Source organism: Strix uralensis, chromosome 16, assembly GCF_047716275.1.
Source record: "Strix uralensis isolate ZFMK-TIS-50842 chromosome 16, bStrUra1, whole genome shotgun sequence".
Lineage (NCBI taxonomy): Eukaryota > Metazoa > Chordata > Aves > Strigiformes > Strigidae > Strix > Strix uralensis.
In genome coordinates this window covers 14,164,918-14,177,568 of record NC_133987.1, presented here as the reverse complement: position 1 = coordinate 14,177,568, position 12,651 = coordinate 14,164,918, and the positions used below count along the sequence as shown (strand labels likewise).

The 12,651-nt window shown below is 39.9% G+C and overlaps 1 protein-coding gene across 2 annotated transcripts in view; it reads right to left on the bottom strand.

Annotated features, from left to right (window-relative positions):
• Positions 1-1,521: 1,521 nt before the first annotated feature.
• Positions 1,522-12,651, bottom strand: part of MYH11 (myosin heavy chain 11) — a 63,268-nt gene continuing 52,138 nt past the window's right edge. For both annotated transcript variants that reach the window (XM_074885797.1, XM_074885798.1), the window contains 11 exons: positions 12,025-12,273; positions 11,557-11,769; positions 10,643-10,855; positions 9,794-9,955; positions 8,922-9,050; positions 8,269-8,357; positions 7,902-8,025; positions 7,535-7,743; positions 6,859-6,967; positions 6,224-6,396; positions 1,522-2,219 (listed from right to left, as the gene is read on the bottom strand). In XM_074885797.1, coding sequence (XP_074741898.1) covers positions 2,081-2,219; positions 6,224-6,396; positions 6,859-6,967; positions 7,535-7,743; positions 7,902-8,025; positions 8,269-8,357; positions 8,922-9,050; positions 9,794-9,955; positions 10,643-10,855; positions 11,557-11,769; positions 12,025-12,273 — 1,809 coding nt within the window. In that variant the 3' untranslated portion in view covers positions 1,522-2,080. The remainder of the gene's footprint in view (positions 2,220-6,223; positions 6,397-6,858; positions 6,968-7,534; positions 7,744-7,901; positions 8,026-8,268; positions 8,358-8,921; positions 9,051-9,793; positions 9,956-10,642; positions 10,856-11,556; positions 11,770-12,024; positions 12,274-12,651) is intronic.

The following is a 12,651-nucleotide window of genomic DNA, read 5'->3' as shown; positions in this document are numbered from 1 at the left end:
TTAAGATAAGGTAGAAAGTTGGAAAATCATGGCCATGCTAGTATTATATATTTTACAGATATACTATTAATGTGACTACAGATGTAATCAGAGAGGCTAGGGGTGGATATGTTATTGAGAGCTGACAAAATTCAGTCTAGACTGGTCACCTCTGTAATGGTACGGAGAGAAACTTCAGTTCAGCCACTGTTGCGGAAGGATGCATTCTGTGGTGTTACTAAAGAAACTCTTACTCCTTATTTTGTCACAAGCTTTGCAGAACAGGGACTGGAACCTTAGGGCAGTGCACTAACCACGAGACCAAACCTCTACCATTATGCATGTGAATTTTCTAGGTGAATTCCTATTAGAAGTCTCCATGGTCAGTTTGCTGGTTCTGCTTCAAGCACTGGTGCTTAAGACCATTGTGTATGAAGTCTGACTTCCTTGGTCTCCTTGTTCCCACACATGCAGGCTAACAAGCTGTGTGTTTAACAACCAGCTCTTGAGTGTGTTTATAAAGCTGGGCTGCATGGCTGATCAATGAAAAGGTCTTATCTGGTAGTCGTAACCCCTTCCTCTGCAGCTTGTCATCTCAATCACTCTAAATGGATTCTTATTTAAACTCTTCCTTTACTCGTTCATGAGCAGAGAGAATTCTTTGGGTTCTGATTCTGCTGGCTAAATGGTGCCTAGTCTGAATCTCCAGTTCATGAACTCTGTGCCTTCTGGAACAATGCTTAGATTTAGGAGATGATTGCAATAGCTGTCAAGGTAGATGTTTTTGTATGACTTGCTCTCCCCGTAGTTTAAGGTTCACTTGCTGTACAGTCTAAGACATAGAGTAAAAACTCCGTACTTGATTTAGACTAATTCTGCACCTGGCTTTGCTGTGCATGGCTCTCTACTGCCCCAGTGTGACCACAAAGCTACCTGCTCTCTGAAAGTCCTAGAGCTGCATGGATTTGTGGTAGGTCTTGGTAGTTCTGAGGAGTGGGCTGCGGTCCTGTAGTGCCCCAAAAATACAAAGTAACTGCGTGCTGATCCTTTAATGCAGAATAGCTTGGCTTGCATCACTGCATTCAGTGTAGGCTGCTGTTTCCAATTGAGAAGCTTTAGTTGGAAATATACCTACACATACAGACTTCAGGGGTGGGTTCAGTTGCTGAAAGACAGACACTTAGGGCCCTGCCTGCCTTCCAGCTGCTGCAGCAGAATGCTGCAAGTCTCCTGCAGTTCCTGTGTCATATTTCTCAGTCCTTGGGTACATCCTAGGGCACCTCAGTTAGCACTGTGTGTGCATGAGGTAATCAAACCTGTCTCAAGTACTTCATGTCATTTTACATTCACCTCAGTGTACTACTTTTTTTTTTATTCCTTGAAAAGCAATTGTTTAGGAGAAAATCATGGTTTTGTCCTAATGGTTAGAGATGACCTCTTTCAAAAAATATTTGAGTTGTAAAGAAGCTATACTGCATCTCCCGTTCCATTCGAGCATGCTGTATTGCACCCAAGTTACATCCGTACACAAGAATACTGAAGTAGTTTTTATAGCCTTTTATTAGTGTGTAAGCACATCCATGGTGCATATAAAACTGTAACAGTTGACTTAATTTGAACAAATGATATTTTATTTTTCAGTAAGTGATTAAAAAGGCACTTCCACCTTGTGAATGGTGCATCAGGGGTGTAGTAACCAGGAGAAAACCCTATATTAATCAAATACTCAAGACAAAATGAAAGTTTAAGAAAAGATTAACTGACCAATGCCTTTTTTTTTTCCTTGCAACAGTCTCACAAATCCTGTGTAAACTATAGTTCACTGGGATTGGAATCATCTGAGGTACTAGAACTCTCTCGAAGACTCTCAAAGTGAATTACTCTTGAGTGTTAAAAAACCCCCACCTTTTCAAATACACTTCATGGTAAAACAAGTTTTGGAGTGCTTTTAACATCAGTCTATACATTGGAGACAAGGCAGTTGTGCTTTTATCATTGTCAGAGGAGTGGGTGTATGTGATCTTGACACTAAGAGTAGACTTATACAGTGCTAAATATCATCCTCCCTCCCCCTGCTGCAGTGCAATTTTTTAAAGCGTGTTTATTCACTGGCTTTTGTTCCATTGAAATCTCCATCTCTTGCATCCATTTCTTCATCACCTCCTTCTGTTGCATTCTCAATTATTCTTCTGCCTCCAGATCTACGGGGTGGGGCAAAAGATGCTGGCTCATTTCCCCTCCTGCAGTAAGAGGAAAAAAAACCCAAAAAATCAGGTATTAGGTAATTTGCTGTCCTCACAAATAAGTATAGTTTTGGAACAGGACCTTGGGGCTGATGTTTTTAAATGCAGAACAGCCAAGAGTTGTGGGCCTCTAATACAACTTTCTGTTCTGCAGCATCTAAGTATAATTTGTGCACAGGTTGAGACTCCCAGTTGCTTGAAACAGTGATGGGATTCCTGTACTTTTGCTTAAAGTTCTCATCTGCCCCAAGCCCCTCCCCCACTTTTCATTTCACTGTTTTCCCCTATGGGGACTGCAGCTGGCTGTGCTTGAGAGGAAAGGGAAAGGGCCCTGCTTGCACCCGCAGCAGCAGGGGAGTGTCCTTCCTGTCCCTTCAGAAGAGCAAGGAGAGAGCAAGCTTGTTCTGAAATTCTGACCCACGGTCTGAATTAGCCCACCAGTTACTGAAGGCCCATGAGACCTGGGACTGGAGCGGTGCTGCGGATGTCAGCAGGCATTTTGCAGCCCACAGTCCCTCTCTGCAAAGGCTGTATCGGTCAGAGCACCACGTATGACATCTTAGGTTGTGAGTGTCTCAAATCTCTCCCAACGGAGAGAGGAAACCATTGCTGCTTTGGAACTCAGGTGCTGACTCTTAACAGCGCCAAGTGTCTTGCAAAAGAGCTTACAGAAAATGCTTTTTCCCATCTTACCCCCTTTTCCTCTCCCATGTCCCTCCCATCGCCATATATTTTATAGCCACAGCCCAAGGCAGAGACACTTTAGTCCTTCAAGGTTAATTTTTTGGGTAGGTGTGAGCAAGTGAGACAGAAGATGGGTTTGTCTCTTCTTGTCCTCCATTGCTACTGTGCTACAAAACACTTAAGTTTCGTAACATGGCTTCTCACTTGCCCCTTATTAAGCAAACCTTTGTAAAGGCTTGAGACCACAGACATAAACAATAAAATAAATTCATGATCACTGAATATTGTGCCAAAATTACTTAATTTGGTGTTAAGTACATCTGACTCTGCACTTCTGGGTACAGCAATCATGCATAAATATTTAAAGGCTTGTCTTGTCCTTGCAAAAGACTAAGCCAGTGGTGTTCCTTCTTGAAACAGCTATTTAAGTCCAGAGTTCAATCTTCCATAGAAGGGAAGTGGGTAGGAACATTGGCTGGACTAACTTATTTCAGAGGCACCAATCTGTGTTTTCAAGGTGGTCTGTTTTCCACATTTCTGCCCTTAAACTTCAGTGTCAGCAAGCAATTAGCTGGATAATAAAGCTTCATTTAAGATCTGCTGTTAGTTAACCGTAGTTGTTCTGGTGCCGATGGCATGTATTGAACAGAAGGATGTATCATTTCTACCCTGGCATGTGCTTGACAGTCTAACAGCAGTGTCTACTCTTTTATGATAGATACTTGTTATTACTGTTTAACAACAAAGTACTAGTTAGGTCAGTAAATTCATTAATTCTTGTCACTAAAGGAAGAGCTCTTTATCCCCTTGGACTCCTGCTATCTGAACTCAATTACTGAGAAGTCATTTGTAAGATAATTTTCTTTATGCTGCAGTAATTCACTGAGGTGTTATAAGAGAACATGGGACTGATGGGGAGTAACAGGAAGAGTCTAACCAAATTGAGCAGTACAGTTTTGGCTACAAAGTGAACTCCTGATCACACACTAACTACTTATTAACGTAAACTGTTACAGTATGCATAAACTTAATACTACTTTAAACTGGTATTGGCCCTGTGGATAAACACTTTTTGCTTACATTTATTCCTCTTAAACAGGTTTATGGGTTTGATAATATTCATGTGGTCATTCGCATTAGTACCTTTAGAATAATGCGTATAGTTGAGACAAGCCTTAAGCATTAGTGATTGCTTTGTAGCTCTGTATTTAATCTACGTTTGAACAAGTGCTACTGGAGTAGTGCTTGAATAACAGTCTGACTGGAAATATTAGGCTGACTAAAAGGCACATGCAAGGACAAGACATCATCTTTAAATATTTGTGTATTCACAGTGAAATCCAGCATATGTAAAATAGAAGATATACAAATATTACAAGGCAGTAGCTCTTTAATTTTTGCAACAGCAGGTATTATTCCTATCTCCAGAGAATGTGATAAAGTATAATACAATGCTGTGCTAGGTTACACGGTGAATGTTAATCTCTGTTTCTGTGCTTTATGTTTTAATAACAGTAGACAAACAACGTGATGTCTGCAAAATAGCTCTAAAAGCCAACATAATAGCTATTTGTAAGCAATACAGGCACAGAGTGCTATGTAATGAAAGGCAAGACTTTCTCTTTTGTCTGTCATGGTATGGTGTAAGTGTGATAAATCACATGCAAGTAAGATCTTCCCAAATCTCAGGTGAGTTAGATGAGATCTTACCTTAGAGTCAGAATTACAATATGCATAAGAAATACTGTGAAATTCTAATGACATGCTGTGATACTTCATATTCATTAGTCCTTTTAATCAATTTTACTAATTAATGGTGTATTTGATTTGAAAAATTTTAATCTTTGTGGCTGTGCACAAAGATGAGGTGCAAAAAAGACAATTTTCGTGCAGAAAAAGTCAGAGTACTTTATTAGGTACTCTGTTGGTAGAGCTTGTGAGAATGCAACATTGGTAAGTCTACGTCAGTACATAACCTACTTGTAAGAAAGATGTATCACTGATGAACAGCTGATGGTAGCTAGATTATTGTAATATTTGTCTCTTTTTGATAAAATAGATTAATGCCAAGATATCCAAGCCTTCACAGTTTGCAGAAACCTCACATGATTTTTACTTGGGCCAAAGAAAATGGAAATTTGTGCAACACAAGCTAGCTGCAAAGTTGAAGGCATGGTACCTGCTTAGTCATGCGAAGGTTCCTGTGTCCCTCTGAAACAGAGATAGAGAGTCCCAGGCAGTTATACTAAGCACATGGTCATGATCAGAGGTAGGTAGATTACTTTTAAATAATTAAACAAAATACATTACAGCCAATTACATTACATTTAGATAAAACAAAAATGAGCCTTATGCTATTCTATGTAGAAAGGGCTGGACACAGCCACTCCTTTGTAAAGTAGCCAGGAGCACGCACCACCCAAGATGGTGCTAATGAAAAAGGCTACTGCATCCCTACACTTCACTTTGAAGTAAACCCACATCTGAAGGTTGATGCATGTTCCTGGTAAACACACTGGCAAACTGCTTCAACTAGGCAAGTGCTCTACTTTCATCTGAAATACTGCTGGGTTTAGGTAGAAAGCAAAGTTTTATGGTGTGATGATGCAGATAGAGCAATTTCCTTGTAATTCAAGTCAGCCTCTTTATTTCAGTGAGTTGGTGTTTTCAAACCCAGTGAGTGCAGGACAACTCAGGATCGGCTGACTGATCACAGTTTTTCTTTTTCCCTAGTCAGTTTTAACAAGAAAATGCAAAAGGACATTTTATCTCTTCCTTGGTCTGATGATACTGAATCCCTTTGAAGTCCAAAAAGACTTTTGCAGAAGAGTCATATAACGTGCCTTGCCTTTTGTTACCTGTGATGTTGTCTAAGACTGTTTACAGTCATGTGTGAGTTGTGCATGTGTGAAAGTGTGAAAAGCACAAGCATTTCTGCCCATTTGTGACTGCTTCTGGACAAATAGATACAGCTGTTATATAAGGGGTGTTTTCAAAAGCAACTAAGCCTAATTCTGTTCCTATTTAGGCCAATGGGAGTTTTGATTAGAAAAGGAGTAAGGCTGTGCCATGTTATTACAGTTGTACATCTCACAGCTGAAATCCTGAGATCGCTGCAGTCTATGAAACGCACTTCACCTTCTGACTTTGGCATTTTGTTGTACTTGCCAAGCTATATAAGGAGTAAGTAAATTTGCAGCATTATCAGTGTCTGTTCTTGAAAAAAAAACTTTTTTTTTTTTCCACTTCTCTAGTTTAGTTCTAAATTTCAAGCTGTCAGTGAGTGGGAGTGCCTGTCCCAAGCAAGGGCACTCTACCTGAGCTTGCTTTTCAGTGCTGCAACCTCACGGCCCAGGGCGTCGTTACTCTCAGTAGCTTCATCCAGCTCTCTCTGCAGCTTCCTGCGGCTTGCGTTGATACGCTGAGACTCTTCCTCAGCCTCCTCCAGCTGCCTTTTCAGTTGCTTGAGTCGTGTGTTGCCTTTCTCAGCCTAAAGGGAAATTTTAGAGTAATGCTTCAGAACAGATCCAATAGCTTTATTTTCCTCATTTTAATTTCATTCTCTTGAGAGTTTTACTGAAACGTGGCCTGAATCAAAGGTAGAAGCTTAAAATCTAAAAAGTATTAAAATAACTTTGTGGGAGTTCATTTTGATGATAGATACCATGTTCGGACACTACCTTGCTGTTTCTTTTGCTGTGCAGTCAGACTGTTGCAGCTGGCTGATTGACAAGGACTAGTGCTTTGGCACTTGACTCAGCATGGAAGAAGAATTATCTTGTCCTGTCTTTTAGCAAAGGGCTGTATAGGTCTCCCAGCATAGAATCCAAGCAGACAGCCTGCTTTCTAGAGGGATATTTCTTTGAGGCAGAACATGGACTCTTCCTTTCTTAGGGTAAAACCTGAAAATCCCCATGCCCCAGACTAAGACCCTTATGACACAGTCTGATACCTGATCTTTGTACTGCTCCGCCTGCTTTCTCTCATCCTCCACCTGCAGCAATGCGTCCTTCAGCTTCTTGTCCTTCTGGCGCAATGTCTTGGCTGCAGCCTGCTTCTCTCTGCAAATGACAGTGCAAAATTTGGTGATGTGGAAGGTCTGTAGTGTTCACCTGCCTCAGGCATGTTGCTCGTGAAACTGGCACCAAGGACCCGTATGTGAAAGGCCTTACTGAATTTAACAGATGAATTCTAAGCAAAGCTTAAAGGTCGTGTTCTTCTGATCAAAACAAATACGTGTCTTTGCTGTATGCTAGAGGTGCTCCAGGAGATCTGTTCTAAAACACAAGGTGATTTCCTCAATAATCCTACAAATGGCACAATGTCTTATGGCAATTAACCTGGCAGGGTCATAGGGCAGTTACAGTAAAAGGTAGGAGTGGAGGGTAGCAAATCCTTGCCTTTGATACCAGTAGAACTTTTCAGCCATAAAATGGTTCTTAATTAGAACCTGTAACAACTCTGGTTACTGGCCGTATGTCTAAGAAATGTTAAGTGAGGGAGAAACTTTACCAAGCCTTAATGACACTGAGAGCCAGATGATGACACAAATCCTGTACACCTTTGTATACTTTATCTCATTATCTGGAACAATAAATGGATAGTTATGTCCTCTGGGAGACCAGTACCTGGCTTCCTGTTCCAATTGCTCTTCGAGAGAAGCAATTTTGGCCTCTAGAGCAGCAATTGTAGTTTTGAATTTGGACTTCACAGCTCCCTCCATCTCCTGCAGCTTACTCTTCAGCTCTTTGTTCTGCCTCTCCAGTTGCTGCCGAGCATTTTCATTCTTCTGTGCAGTTGAGCGCTCTGTTGCCAGCTCATTGTTCAGCTGCTCGGCCTGCAAGGGTGAGAATGGATGCTGTCAAAAGTGTCGCATGCTTTCAGAGAAACGACAGGTGGAAATTTAGAGTGGCAATTCCCCAGGTATTTATTCAGAACCACAAATAGCTTTTTCTGGACTACAAACAGAAAGTGATGTGCTGAAGTGAGCTCTACCTGCTGTACCGCTTTCCTCATGCGATCACCCATTGCCTCTATGTTGCTTTGCTCCTCTTCTAGCTCTTCCTCCAGTTGGGCAATTCTTGCTTCCAGGCGCCGTTTCTCATCCTGAAGGCTTGTCCTGTAAGTTTAAATTTAGTAAGTGCCTAGTTGTGGCTCTGACTGCTTGAATGTGTCTGAAACTATTATGAACTGCCACTAATTCATAAAGAGAACTAGTGAACTATATGAAACTAGCCGTATGCATGCATGTTGTGTTGTCAAGACCAGACGGCTATTGGGAGAGGAACATAACTTCTCTTGGCAGCCATGCAACATTCAACAGCATGTTTACAGCCGTGTGAGTAATCCAGTCTATTCCTACCTTCCAGAAGTAGCACTTGCAAGTTCCTCTGCCATCTCTTCTTTCTCCAGATCCGCTTGTTTGCGAGCTCTCTCTGCAGCAGCCAGATCCTAGGAGAAAAGAGAAGGTAGCATAGTAAAGAAATGAGCAAGTAAATGTTCAGACAAACAGTTATAGCATGATACACAGGACTGTAAACTTTCTAAAATGGGTATAAGATGGGCTGTCATGTTAACAGAATAAATTCTTGTCATGTCATATAAATCCTAAGGAAGTACAATGAAATACACTTTATTGAGCCTGTCAGCTGGTTTCTATTTTATTGGTTTTAATCACAGGAATGCCATTTAATACACATGGGAATAATAGCACTATCAAAACTTCAGGAATTTATAGCTATTGAAAACAATTTGTGTTGGATCATACAGTTCATTTCCCTTTAAGACTGGTGAACTGTGCCTTCCTCCAAGGTGGTTTTTTTCAGCTTAATCTGTCTATGCTCAGATGTAGATCCAGCAGCTTTAGTGGAGTGCATGGAGCACGTGGAACTTGTTACAAGTGCTGCTTATAGCTTTCCATCCCCGATAGCTATTATATTATTTCACTGCAGTTCTGTTTTTCTACTGAGGGTCATATGTAGTCTGCTTCATACTGCTCTAAGTTTCCTACTTTACCTCTTGAAGCTGGATGAGTTCTGCTTCCAGGCCCTTTGCTTTCTTCTCATTTTCTCTGGCTGTAGCAAATATTTCTTCTCTGGCAGCCCGTGCATCATCCAGCTCTCGTTGGTAGTCCTTCATCTGAGCCTTGTTGAAAAGAATAACAGAGATATATTTTTGTGTGGCTTTATTACAATTTCAGTAGAAAGAAATTTGAACAGATCACATACATGTTTACACAGTCATAATGCCTCTTAAATTATATTTTCTGGAGAGATCAGCTAGCACATGTTGGAAAGGTCTGAAACACTATTCCAAGAAGAGTGATGCTTCCACTTGCATGCTGCAACTTTTGTGATGCCTATTGTCTGTATTTCCTCTGAATATTTGAGTACATGTGCAGTCTTAATCTTTCCAATACATTCCTTCTTGTTTAGCTGTCAGCTTATGACAGAACAGATGATATGGAGACTTACAGTACCAACAGGAAAATGCTAATTCAGAGACAACATGATTCCTGAGCAGTCTTTTATGCTTTTGAGTCAAGTGTTAGAACCAGGATTGAAGCCTTGTAATAGAATTTATCATGTAGCCCTTTCTCTATGTGGGAATCTGTTTTTCTTCATGTGGTAAGTCAATAGGCCAGAGAATTTTAGAAGCTCTCTGCAATGATAAAATCTAAGATTTTCATCATTTGCCATGTGAAGTTTTCCACTGTCTCTCAAATTGAACATTACAGTACTGATACTTGAATCTGGGAGTCTAGTTAAAACTCCCCCTCTAACCAGTCATCTGTAACAGGCATCAAGTTCACAGATGTCATCTAACTTTCATATTGTGGCTGTACAAAAGACAGCAGTGGGAAAAACTATATTTGTGGGATTACATACCTGTAACTTGCGAAGTTGTTTGATGGCTTCTTCCCGAGCTTTATTAGCAGAATCAGCTTGGCTTTCTAGATCTTTAACATCAATCTCCAGCTTCTTTTTGGCTGCAGCTGCCAGGGCACGTTGCTTCCGTTCATCTTCCAGTTCTGTTTCATATTCATGGAGCTGATTATAAAAGAAAACAACTTAAGTTTAGGAAAGTCCTTGAGCACTCAAACACTTTGTGTATGTCTGATTAATGTATACAGATATATACTGTATACGCTATATATCTCTGTTAATTGTGATTTTCCTGACAGTTAAAATAGATTTCTATTTTGTCCAAAAATTAAAGATTCTTGAAAGGAGTCAGCAATTTGTCTTCTGTATTCACAGATAACATATATATTACAAGATGATGACTACAGCAGTTGTCCTTGCTGTCCCCACACTTCTATACAAATAGGCTGTGTCTTGTCTGTTTTAATTTCTAGTGATTTTGTATCCATTTGGTGTACCTTGGGAAGACATCTATATTAGAAGCTGTCCTTTTTCACGTGCTTTGAGAATATGGGGAAGGTTCTTTCAACTGTGTCAGAAGTAACAATTCATATGTTTTATACTATATTGGTTGTAGTGTTAAATTGCTACATCTGTTGGCAGTTGTGCACCTGCTACTGAAACAGGAAAAACTGTTATGCAGTTTTGTGCCTTTTTCAGTACAATAACCTCCTTTTTTTTGTATTTGCCAAGCACAAGGCAGTATAATGTTCTCTTCTCATTATAGTAAGGTGCTTTTAATAATGGCATGAGGCTGGGGTCTTTGAACTGACTTGGTTAGATATTTACAAAGGCAATAATAGGAAATGGTACCTGTTTAAGAAGTTGTCTTCTCTTCTCCTCATTCTGTTCATCTCTGGCTTGTAAATCTCTTTCAAACTGGCCTTTCAGGGCCTGCATATTAACCTCCAACCTGAGTTTGGCATCTTCAGCAGCCTGTAGTTCATCCTCTAGCTCTTCTAATTGTGTCTTCATCTCTTCTACTTGCTGTTCAAGGGTCCGTTTAGATTTCTCCAATTCATGGACCTTTCAAGCAATAAGCATTTAATAAACTTGTTATAAGAAATAAAAATAATTCTAGTTAAACACAGTCTACCTGCAATATAGGCCACACTTGAAAATACCAGCTGTGGACAACGAGTGAACTAATCTGCACTGAAAATGGTGTTTTAGCATTTTTTTGTACACTTGCAAATCTGTCTTAAAATAACCTGAGATTCTCTTTATCCCAAACTTTCATTTTTAATCTAGTCAAATATTATAATTGCATTAATTTAGTATTAGAAGTAATACTAGTATATCACTGTAATAAAAGAAGTGATTGGCAATGCATTGGTGGAAATTTGCTGCAGCCATCCATGTAAATGTTAGGCTGGTGACAAAGTCAAATATAACTAATAAAATCAGATTTGTGGAGTTTACAACTTGAAAGCTGCTTAAACTAGTAAATTGTTTAGAATCTCTTTAATGTTTTTTCAGTCATAGAAATCAGTAAGAATCTTCATGTTTGAGGTCATGTTAAAAATAAAAATTGCTTACAGTTCTTTGCCAAGTCACTTGAAAGTTTGGGCACAGATAGAATAACCTTTGAATTCTGTCTGAAATATCTGATCTTGCTGAATGGATTTGTGTGGCACAGAGAATTTCCCATACTGAAAACAATGATCTGTTTGTTAGCTGCTATTTTAAGTTATTGTTGTGGAAATAGTTCTAAGCCCAAAACTTACATTCTTGCCAACATCATCTTTGGAGCTAACAAGATCTTCCATTTCAGCTTTCAACATTTTGTTCGTTCTCTCCAGTTCTTCTTTGGCTTCCAAAGCCTCTTCAAGTGCTCGGGCCAGTGACAGAGCCTTTGTTTCTTTTTCTCTAGCTTCAGCTTCTGCCCTGTCTCTTTCATCTGCGTATTTTGAAGAGATGTTTTTCTCTTCAGCTAGCATCTGTAAAAAAGTAGTGTTAATACAGGAAGTCATTATTAATAGGAGTTTTCTATTGCAATGGTTTTGTCAGTTGTTAATGACAGAGAAAAATCTCTGCTTTTTAATAAAGGTATATGAATACAAAATTAACCAGTGTATGTGTAATTAAATTTTAGGTTTTTTTGTCCCTGCTTTATCTTTCACTAAGTCAGTGGAGTCTCTGAGTTCCAGAGAAGTTAAGTGATAACACAGCAAGGGAGAATCTTAAATCCATACCTGATCAAACTTCTTCTGTTTCTTCTCCAGGTTGGAGACCAGCTGACGCTGGTTGTCTAAGTCCACCACCAGGTCATCCAGCTCCTGCTGGAGTCTGTTCTTGGTTTTTTCCAGTTTGTCATAAGAAGCAGCCTTTTCCTCAAACTGTTGTGTGAGACTTTCAATTTCCTTCTGAAGTTTCTTTTTGCCTTCTTCCATGGTTTCTATTGTGCTGGAATATTCCTGTAGCTTCTTCTTAGAGTCAGAGAGCTGAAATTTGAATTCAGAGGACAAATCTTTACAGCAGTGACAACAGAGCTTGGCAGAGAAGATAGCCATGAAACAACCAAGACACAGGAATCTTATATAATGTGAAGCTAGTGACTAGTTACCCATCACCTTCATAAAATGAGGCACACTGCAGCCCTAGTATGCACATACAGGCCTAGAGTGCAAGACTATCTTGTGAGCTACCTTCCATTTGTACCTGTCCTACCAATCATGATTTAAAGAACAGGGAAAGTGCTGGCTCCACTGTAGAGCTTCACTAATGCTATCTGTGCTAAGAGCACCAGTTCCCTGAAGGTCCACGTACTGTGCCAGGATAGTTCTACAGATCTGAAACCTCTGCAATTATTGACAAAACTC